Here is a 10430-nt window from a genome sequence, read left to right as displayed (position 1 = left end):
GGGATTCGATGATGGTAATGCCATTGAACATCAAGGAATGATGTTTGGATTCTCTCTTGTTGGAGATGGTCGTTGCCTGACCTGTGGTGCCAATCAAGCGGACTGCTTTGTCCTGGATGGTGTCAAGCTTCTTGAGTGTTGCTGGAGCTGCACTCATCCAGGCAAGTGGGGAGTATTCCATCACACTCCTGACCTGTGCCTTATAGGTGGTGGACAGGCTTTGGGGAGTCAGGAGGTGAGTTACTCACCACAGGATTCCTAACCTCTGACCTGCTCTTTTTTTTATTCATTCCTGGGATGCTGGCTAGACCAGCATTTATTGCCCATCCCTAATTTTCCTTGTAATTGCCACTGTTCAGAGGGAAGTTAAGAGTCACATGTAGGCCAGACCAGGTAAGGACGGCAGATTTCCTTCCCTAAAGGGCATTAAACCAGATGGGCTTTTACAAAAAAAATTGGCAATGATTCCGTGCTCATCATCAGCCTTTTTATTCCAGATTTTTATTGGATTCAAATTTCACCATGTGTCATGGTGGAATTTGAACCCAGGTCCCCAGAACATTACCCTGAGTCTTTGGAATACCAGTCCAGTGACAATACAATACCACTATGCCACCACCTCCCTAACATAGCCACAGTATTTATATGGCTAGTCCAGTTCAGCTTCTGGTCAATGGTATCCGCCAGGACATTGATAGTGGGGGATTCAGTGATGGTAATGCCATGGAATGTCAAAGGCTCTCTTGTTGGAGATGGTCATTGTCTGGCACTTGTGTGGCGCAGTTGTTACTTGCCACTTGCCAGCCCAAGTCTGGATATTGTCCACATCTTGCTGCATTTGGACTTGGATTGCTTCAGTATTTGAGGAGTTGCAAATGGTGCTGAACATTGTGCAATGTTGTGCAAATTCAAAAGCAAAATGCTTCAGATGCTGAAAATTGGAAATTAAAAGAAAAGATTCTGGAACTAAAAGTTATGCCAGAGGTTAGCAAGGCCATAAAAACAAACTTGGCTTTATTTCAGGAGGGGTAGAATTGAAAAGTAGTCAAGTTGTGCTAAACATAAGAAATAGGAGCTGGAGAAGAATGTAGGACCTACCAATAATAAAAACAGAAAATGCTGCATAAACTCAGCAGGTCTGGTAGCATCTGTGGAGAGAAACAGAGTTAACATTTTGAGTCCATCTGACTCTTGTTCAGAGCTAAAGAAAAGTAAAAATATGATGGATTTTATACTGTTTAAGAGGGGGTGGATCAGGTGGAACAAGATAGAAGGTCAGGAATAGGAGGGGGCTAAGGAGAGATTTGTTAGACCTGACTGAGGCAGGAGTGTTCACAGTTCTTCTAGTAGAAACCAATGTTTTCTCACTGAATCAGTTGCCAGAAGAATATCGCCTACATACTGTAACAAGCACTGAGGTTCGAGGGGGTTTTCAAGATTGCTGCCATTCTTTTGTGAAATATTGTGAAACCCTTGGGCAGATAAATCCAGGTGTCGCTCTGATCTTCAAAAGTGAAAGCAAATCTAAGGGGAATGCTGCAGAATTTAAATGGCAGAAATACTGCATGAACATCTAAAACTACCACTACTTTTTCCACTCCTTGTACCTAACTACAAACAGTTATTGGTATCAATAATCATGAGGCATTGATCCAACATATCCATTCCCAATTCTTTTTTTATTTGTATTTTATTTTATTGGATGTGGGCATCACTGGCATTTGTTATCCATCCATCTTCAAATGTGAAAGCAAATTTGTATTGTTCCTCAAATCAAATCTAAGGGGGGAATGCTCCAGAATTTAATTCATCATTCCATCCCTAGGGGTTGACCACCAACACATTGCTGTCACATGTAAGCACAGCAGATTTCCTTCCCTAAGGGGCATTAATTTTACTATTCATCATTAGACTTTTAATTCCAGATTTTTATTGAATTCAAATTCCACCATCTGCCGTGATGAGATTCAAACCCAGACCCCCAGAGCATTACCCTGGGTCTCTGAATTACTAGTCTAGTGACAATACCACTACACCATCACTTCCCCATGTTTAATCCAGATGTACTGTTGTCTCAATTGTGTAGGTTAGATTTCCCAACCGGAGTTTGGAAGACTCTTCTTCATACCTGGTCTTTCCAGTCCCACAGTAACCTACTAAAGGCATGTACCCCTTGTAAGGTATGGGGTGTGAATGGCTGGGACAGTGGCTCCTGTGTCATGTAACATTTCTTGTTATTGGTCCCCATCAATAACAACAGAAATGACTGGCCTAGTGTCCGAATTCCAGTACCAACCATTCAGTGTGGCCAGTGCCCATCAGTGGGGACGGCTTTGAACCTGTTGTTCACTGGGGCACCCGGCTGGCACCTCCTGCTGTTGTTTGTCCATTGCACCAGACTCTCCTTTAATAACCATTTCCTGTAACTGATCTGGATGATGGGCTCTCTGCTCTGGGGAATTATTTAGGGATGGTCTCGGTCCTTTAGAGCGGTTCATGGTGGATGGCATTTCTTGCGCAGTGATGGTCTCTCTGCCCCAGTGGACATTGGCGGAGTTTCTGGCGCACGGGGCAGTTGCTGTTGCCCTGACCCTCCGCCGCAGACGGCAGTTCGTTTCCTCAGCTGGACTTTCCCGGTCCTTCTGGAGGTTCTCGAGGGCTAATCCTAACTGACCTGCATGTTCCATCGGTGCCGCGGGTCCGGGGGCAGGTAGAAGTTCCCCGAGTTTCTCAGACTTTGCGAGGTTGATTCTTGTCCTGTGTTACATTCGGGGAGCTCTGTGTTACAAAGCAGGGCATCGGGCAGCATGGGGCGTCTTGTGGGGATGTTGTCTAGTGAATTCATTCTCTGATTCACATTAATGTTACTGATTCCAAGAACACGCAAAACCTGACCTATGACTTCTGCCGCTCTTAGCAGATTGTAAACCACTGCGTTGGCATTTTCTTTGAACTCTCTCGAGCAGGCAGTCAAAAGAAAATGCTTTAAATCACTAGTCTCCAGCTCTCCCTGACCTAGTCTCAAATCTCCCCACCCTCTGTTCAGTTCAAGGGGATTATCCCCTTTGGCTGGGCCTTGCAGCTCCCCAACACAAGCTTGCACATTGGCTGGGGAAAGAGGAGCATTCTGCTCTCCTATTGTCATGTCAGCTGGCACTGCCCAAATAGGAGGGAGCTCCTGCTCTTGTGGGTTCGAACCTGGAGTTGGGACACCCCCATAAAGCAGGGGAGGATAAATAGAGGCAACCCTCATTGTATTGGCCGGCAGGTGGCTCAGTGCGTGTGGGTACTGGTGTGGGAAGAGCCTTGTCAGTTGGCATGGCCAGGGCAGCACAGCTGGCCACCAGAATGGGTATGTATGCTGGAGCAGGAGGGGCAGGCGCTGGCACAGGATCAGTTTCCTCCTCAGCTAGAGGTGGGGGCACAGACCAGTCCTCAGGGTGTTCCCGATTAAAAATGCCATTAGACCTGTTGGCTCTTTTTGGGAAACCACAGAAATGCACGCAGATTCATTCTTAACTGACCATATGCTGGCAACGAGAATGGTCCCCTGGTTTTCAACCTCAAAGCACCTTTCATATCTTGCAACTTGGATTTACATCAATCTCTCTCTCTCACTTTAGAATCCTGAGCTGTCTTCTATACTCATTCACTACAGCAATAGCCTTTCTACCATTTTCCACTCTGTATATTTGTTTGACCAGTGCCCAGGCACTTTGCCTGCTGCATGTTTGTAGCTCGCGGATTCGGCTTTCTGATATTTTAACTGCTGCTTTAACTCAAGAATCCTCTTATCCTTCTCCTCAACGTCCTCATCATCTACTCACATAAAAGGACGCACAATACGCCAGAAAACATTGAGCTTTCACTCCTTATCATCAATATGTGCACTATCCTGAAAGAAGTTGTTTGTTTTGAAACATTCTGCTGAAATGCCAGGGGTTCTTCCCCGGAGACATGGTTGGGCTTCTGTGAGGAAGTAGTCTTTTTCATGGCTACTAGAGTAGACAGGAAAGACCTGTTTCCCCTAGCTGAGGGGTCAATTACCAGGGGGCACAGATTTAAGGTGATTGATAGAAGGATTAGAGGGGACATGAGGGGAAACTTTTTCACCCAGAGGGCGATGGGCATCTAGAATTCACTGCCTAAATTGGTGGTTGAGGCTGAAACGTTCAACTCATTAAAAGGTACCTGGATCTGCACCTGAAGCACTGTAATGTTCAAAGCTACTGACCAGGTGCTGGAAAGTGGGAGTAAAATGAGCGGCTAGTTTCTTATTCATTGTTTTCTGGCTGACTCATCATGATGGGCTGAATGGCCTCTTTCTGCACTGTAATTTTTCTATGGTTTTTTATGGTTCTCCTGTGAATGATTTTCCGGGTAAACCTTACACCTTTAATGCCTTCACAACACAGGTATCTTAGCCTTTCATCACTGTCCTGCCGCAGTCACTATGTGTACTCTACTTTAGCCAGGACTTTAGCCAGGGACTTTAACTAGTCTTGTTTCAATAAACTCAGAATGATTGATTTATTATAAACAAAACTTTTTTTTTTTAAAAGTTGCTAGAACTGGAAGTATAATGATCTATCCCTTTTAAAAATACCCCAGCACACACACAAACAAAGGACAAACAGATACCGCCCCTCTGCAGAGATGGGCTTTAGAGAAAAGGGTTTTTTGATAAATGTAGGTTTTTTTTTAAGTATGTACAGCCGAATTACTGGAATCTCAAATCAACCCTTTAAAACTATTTTAGTTTGACTGAGATAAAACCATCAAGCACGGAATCAGACACTAAATTAGCAAATAATACCAAATTTTACGAATGGACGGCCAGTCCAGAAGAATCAGAAAACAACCCCAACCCTTTGTGTCGACAGGTATTCGCCTGTGCCTCCAAAGGAAATTGCACTATCCGGAGTCCATGCTGACAGGAATTTTGCCTCTCTCCCTGGGCCCAGTACTTCATTAGTACTTCCCATGCTGACAGGAACTCCCTCTGTCCCTGAGGATCTGTCGATCAAACCGATTTCCCTCTACGTGGTGTGCACAAACAAAATGGTTCCCGAAACCCACTTTTATACCTAATTCTGGCATCACTTCACCTCAGCCTGGTTCTTGTTAATGGCTGATTGGTCAATAATGTTGTAAGGGTTAATTTCATTGGTTCTAGTGTTATAACCAGGATGGGAGGAGTGTGCAGTTTATCTAGCTCCACTACTCTGCAGGTCGCACCATTAGTTTAAAAGTTTAATTCACTCACCAAAATGGCTAATTATTTACCTTTGCCACTGTTAGACCCAGAATAAAAGGGACTTTAACCAGTCTTGTTTCAATAAACTCAGGATGATTGATTTATTATAAACAAAACTTTTTTAAAAAGAAGTTGCTAGGACTGGAAGTATAATGATCTATCCCTTTTAAAAATACCCCAGCACACACACAAACAAAGGACAAACAGATACTGCCTCTCTGCAGAGATGGGCTTTAGAGGATAGGCATTATAAAAATAAGGATAAAGTTCACAGGGTCTCAACGCTGTCGCTCTGTAGATCCTGATAGATGTCTGGAGGTTCTCACCAATGGAGCTTCGCCATGGCAGAGAATATAGCCAGGTCAATCCCTCTTCTCAGCCTCTCAGTTTCCAAAACACATCAAGCTCCACTAAGCTGAGGATTCTTAGCTGGATACTGCCAACAACTTTATTTCAGGCAAGGCAAGAAGGCGAGCTGGGCAGCCTTTATAGTTTTCAGCTCAGTCCCAGCTGAACTCAAAAATACAAGTCTAAAATTTAAAGCTCATCTTTGTCATGTGATTTCTAATAACTTAGTAGCTTTTTGCCTTTAAACCAGTTTTTTAATCAAAGTAATTGCAATGCAAACAAGCACAAAGCTCTGCCCCACCCTGTACTAGCTCTCTGAATGAGCAACTCACCTAGTGTCATTCCTCTCCTTCTCCCTGTAACCCTGCACATTCTTCCTTTTCAGATAACAATCTAAATCCGTTCTGAATGCTTCAACTGAACCTACCTCCACCAACTTTCAGGCAGTGCATTCCAAACCCTAACCTACAGCTTGCCTACCCAAAAATGATCCATTTATACCTCCTCTCTGTTTCCTGTTAGCTAACCAATCCTCTATCCATGCTAATATGTTACCTCCTACACCATGAGCTCTTATTTTGTGTAATAGCCTTTGATGTGGCACCTTGTTAAATACCTTCTGGAAATCTAAGTGCAGCACATCCACAGGTTCCCCTTTATCCACCTTGTTTGTTCCTTCTCAAAGGACTCTAATAAATTAGTCAAACACAATTTCCCTTTCACAATACCATGTTAACTCTGCCTGATTGCATTTAGAAGGCCATTCAGTTCCTCAGATTTATTCCACCACTCAATTTCAATCATAGTTGACTTGTACCAGCTTTGCTCCATATGTCTTGATGATTTTTGCAACTTTTGATAACAGAGACTGATGACTGGATTTTGTCAAGGCAGCAGTCATGGGAAGAATGATGCTAGACCAGTTGCACAGACGAAGGTGTCTAAATAAGGGAAGCGAGGAAAGAACTTTGCCAAACTCCTCTTTGTCATGACTGTCTAGCATCGAACTGAGGCATAAAGTTTGAATTAGAAATAAAAACAGAAAATGCTGGAAAAACTCAGCAGGTCTGGCAGCATCTGCGGAGAGAGAAACAGAGTTAACGCTGGATAGTGTAGGTTCCTTTCTCACAGCTACTGTTACAGCACTTTTTAAGTTTCAGGTTTTAATCCTAACATTGGAATATTAGTAGGAACTACAGAAATAAATATATGATATAATTCTAATTAACTATTTGATTATTAATTACATATCCTTCAGTTACAGGGAAACTGAGGTACAATTCTAATACAATCATCTGTTGCTAGTCAGTGCCTATTTCACAGTTACTATATTAAAATAGCTTGTTTTAAAAAGGTTAGCAGCAACAACATGGCTTCTTTCCTGATGTGTCAGCACAAAATTGTGACTTGACCTAGTTGGTTTGTTGCAGAATACTTGTTTGTAAAAAGCATTTAAAATAAAATGGTCAAATTAAGCAAGCACACTAAATCCTACTAAAATAAAATCTAAAATCTAGGCCATCTTATAACATCTACTGTTGCCCTTTTTCTACCCTTCTAGCTACATACTCAAAAAAACTCCAATAAATTTGTCAAATCGATTTGCCTTTCATAAAACCATGTTGACTTGTTCTAATCATACTACGCTTTTCTAAGTGCAATGTTAAGACTTCCTTAATGATAGATTTCAGCACTTTCCTGATGACTGATATCAGGCTAACTGGCCTGTAGTTCCTTGTTTTCTCTCTCCCTCCTTTCTTGAGAAGTGGTGTTACATTTGCCAACTTCCAATCTGCTGGTACTGTTCCAGAGTCTAGGGAATTTTGGAAAATCATAGCCAATGAATCACTATCTCTGCAGCCATCTCTTTTAGAGCCCTAGGAAGCAGCCATCAGGTCCTGGGGATTTGTCAGATTTCAGTCCCTTGAGTTTCTCCATTACTTTTTCTCTGATATAACCTGTAATTACTTTATTTCCTCATTCCTTTTAGCCCCAAGTATTGAATCTTGGTTAGGCCACAGAGTACTGTGTGCTGTTTTGGTCATCATGTAAAGATGGTATAGAGACACTGGAGCGGTACAGAGAAGATCTATAAGGATAATACCAGGAATATGTAGGTACAGGTATCAGCAAAGCATGAATCTTGCCAGGTCTCTTTTGAAAAAAAGAAGACTGACATGTGACTTAATAGATTATTTAAGATTATGAAAGGTTTTGATAGAGTGGGTGCACAGAAAATGTTTCTTCTTGTGGGGAACAGCATAACTAGAGGTTATCAATATAAGATAGTCACCAAGAAGTCCAACAGGGAAATCAGAAGAAATTTCTTTATCCAAGGAGTGGTGAGGATGTGGAACTCACTCTCACAGAGTGTGGATTGGCGTAATGGCCTGCCCCTGTGCTTTCTACCCTATCTGTGAAAGTTGCAGATGCTGCTGTGTAGACAGGGGCTGGGAGGACAGGCTCTGTCCCCAGGGAGGGGTGGGAAGGATAAACTCTGACCCTGGTGGAGGTGGTGGGGAGAACAGCCTTTGTCTCTGGAGGGATGTGAGTGTGGAGGACAGACCCTGTCCCTGGGGGATGGGGAGATAATAGGCTCTGTCCCCAGGTTATGGGGAGATACACTCTGTCCCCAAGCGGCAGGGGTGGGGAGGACAGGATATGTCCCTAGGGGTGGGGATGGACAGACCTGTCCTGTGGGTGGGGGGGGGTTGACAGACCCTGTCCCTGGGGGGGGGGGGGGGGAAGGGTGACCCCAGGGATGTGGGGAGGGGGGGTGAGGATAGACCCTGTCCTGTGGGTGGGGGGGGTTGACAGACCCTGTCCCCGGGGGATGTGAGGAGATGTCTGGGGAGGACAGGCCTCGTCCCCGGGGGGGGGGGGCTGTGCGCGCTGACGCAAGGGCAGGCTGCGTGCGCGCTGACGCAAGGGCAGGCTGCGTACGCGCTGACGCAAGGGCAAGCTGCGTACGCGCTGACGCAAGGGCAGGCTGCGTGCGCGCTGACGCAAGGGCAAGCTGCGTGCGCGCTGACGCAATGTGAAGGAGGCGATGCAGGAAAATGGCGGCCTCGAACAACCCGCGGAAATTCAGCGAGAAGATCGCGCTCCACACCCAGAAACAGGCGGAGGAGACGGCGGCCTTCGAGGAGGTGATGAAGGACCTGAGCATCACCCGGGCGGCCAGGGTGAGTCAGCGCCTTCCGCCGACCTGGATCCTGTCACCGGGAGGCTGCAGCTGCTAGGGCCCGAGGCCCAGGTCCAGGCCCCGGCGACAGTTGCGGCCGAAAGCCAGTGTCTGGGCCCTGCGATCAAGCCGCGGTTCCGCCCTCCTGAAGGCGTTGAGCCGTCGGGGACAATTTCAGAAAAGCCTGGACTCCTTCCCGGGATCTATTCGGCTGTAGAGGGAATCACAGTCCAGTCCCCCTCCACCCGGAGCACATTCCCTTCATCCCCTCTTTGGCGGTCGGGCCTTCAGCTGCCTCAGCTCTGGGACCCCCTCCTCCTCTCAGATTTACTCCTTTGATCGAGCTTGTGCTCACCTGCCCCAATATCTCCTTATGTGGCCCGATGTCAGAGCACCTTGCCATGTTTTACTACTTTAAAGATGCTTTATCAGCGCACCTTGCTGTTACCATTTCCTGGGCTGTTTCATTCAGGGTCAGTTTGTTGAAAGAAGGTCTAGATTGTAATTTGCTCATACCAGTATAAGTGAGTCACTTTGTCCTGATAGCTATGCTGTTTATTAAAATTAAGTTTTCAAGATTTTATATTCGAAGCTCATTGAACATTTAGTAACACTGATTGTAATTGATGCATTTGGATTTCTTGGTTTGGTAATTGTTTTCATTGTGCTCAGTGAAACCGGCTGCTTTATTTTCAGATGGAGGAATATAGCGAGATGTGTAAACAGATTCCCGGATCTAGTCATTGAATGAGTTGGTAGAGTTTGTTGACAGTGAAAGAGCTTGTGCTGTTTTCCTGCAAACATGCCACCCAGCGAGATAACAGATTTTGTTTGTGTCAGGCAGTAGTTGGACTTTTGGCTTTGCGTTTTGAGAAACACAACATTTCTCAATGGAACATTGACTCCGTGTGAATGGCCGTTTGGATTTCAGCAACCAACAAAATTGTGTCAACAACAAAATCGATGATTTTGAGCATACAGCGTCTCTAGAATGATCACAGATGCTTAATTTAAACAGTCTTAATGATAAGTAGCGATGGATATGGCGAGCAGGATAAAGAGAGTGGGTTAGATCCGTGAATCAAAGGACAAACTGTTTCCACTGGCAGGTGGGTCAGTAGCCTGAGCGGACAGATTTTAAGATAATTGCCAGAAGAATGACAGGAGCAGGAGGAGACTGTTCAGCTTCTTTCCTGCCATTCCGGTAGATCATGGCTGATCTGTGTATTAACATTGTTTGTCTGCCTTCTTTCAATAAATAAAATTTCCAATAAAATCTGTCAATCTCAGTTTTAAAATTTTAATTGTCTCCCAGCCTCAATGGCTTTTTAGTTGAGAGAGTTGGAGATTATTTGTGTGAAGTGCTTCCTGACATCACCCCTAAATGGCCTAGTTCTGATTTTAATATTATACCCTCTTGTTCTGGGCACTGTCCACCACACAAACTAGGACTATCAATTAATTTAATCATCTTAAGCCTCAATTAGGTCACTCCTATTTTCTATATGAGGAGTAGAAGAAGGCCATTCAGTCCCTCAAGCCTCTTTTGTCATTCAGTAAAATGGAATCACACAATGATACAATACAAGAGGAGGTCGCTTGACCCACTGTGCTTGTGCTGGCTCTTTGGTAGTTATCCAA

At 44.7% G+C, this 10430-nt stretch overlaps 1 protein-coding gene across 2 annotated transcripts in view; it reads left to right on the top strand.

Annotated features, from left to right (window-relative positions):
- Positions 1-8654: 8654 nt before the first annotated feature.
- LOC144689053 (CREB-regulated transcription coactivator 1-like) overlaps positions 8655-10430 on the top strand; it is a 92780-nt gene continuing 91004 nt past the window's right edge. For both annotated transcript variants that reach the window (XM_078556193.1, XM_078556192.1), the window contains exon 1: positions 8655-8790. In XM_078556193.1, the coding sequence (XP_078412319.1) occupies positions 8665-8790 (126 nt within the window). In that variant the 5' untranslated portion in view covers positions 8655-8664. The remainder of the gene's footprint in view (positions 8791-10430) is intronic.

Source organism: Cetorhinus maximus, chromosome 13 (assembly GCF_964194155.1).
Source record: "Cetorhinus maximus chromosome 13, sCetMax3.hap1.1, whole genome shotgun sequence".
NCBI lineage: Eukaryota > Metazoa > Chordata > Chondrichthyes > Lamniformes > Cetorhinidae > Cetorhinus > Cetorhinus maximus.
The sequence above is the reverse complement of the archived record's forward strand: the minus strand, read 5'-3'. Positions and strand labels throughout refer to the sequence as shown.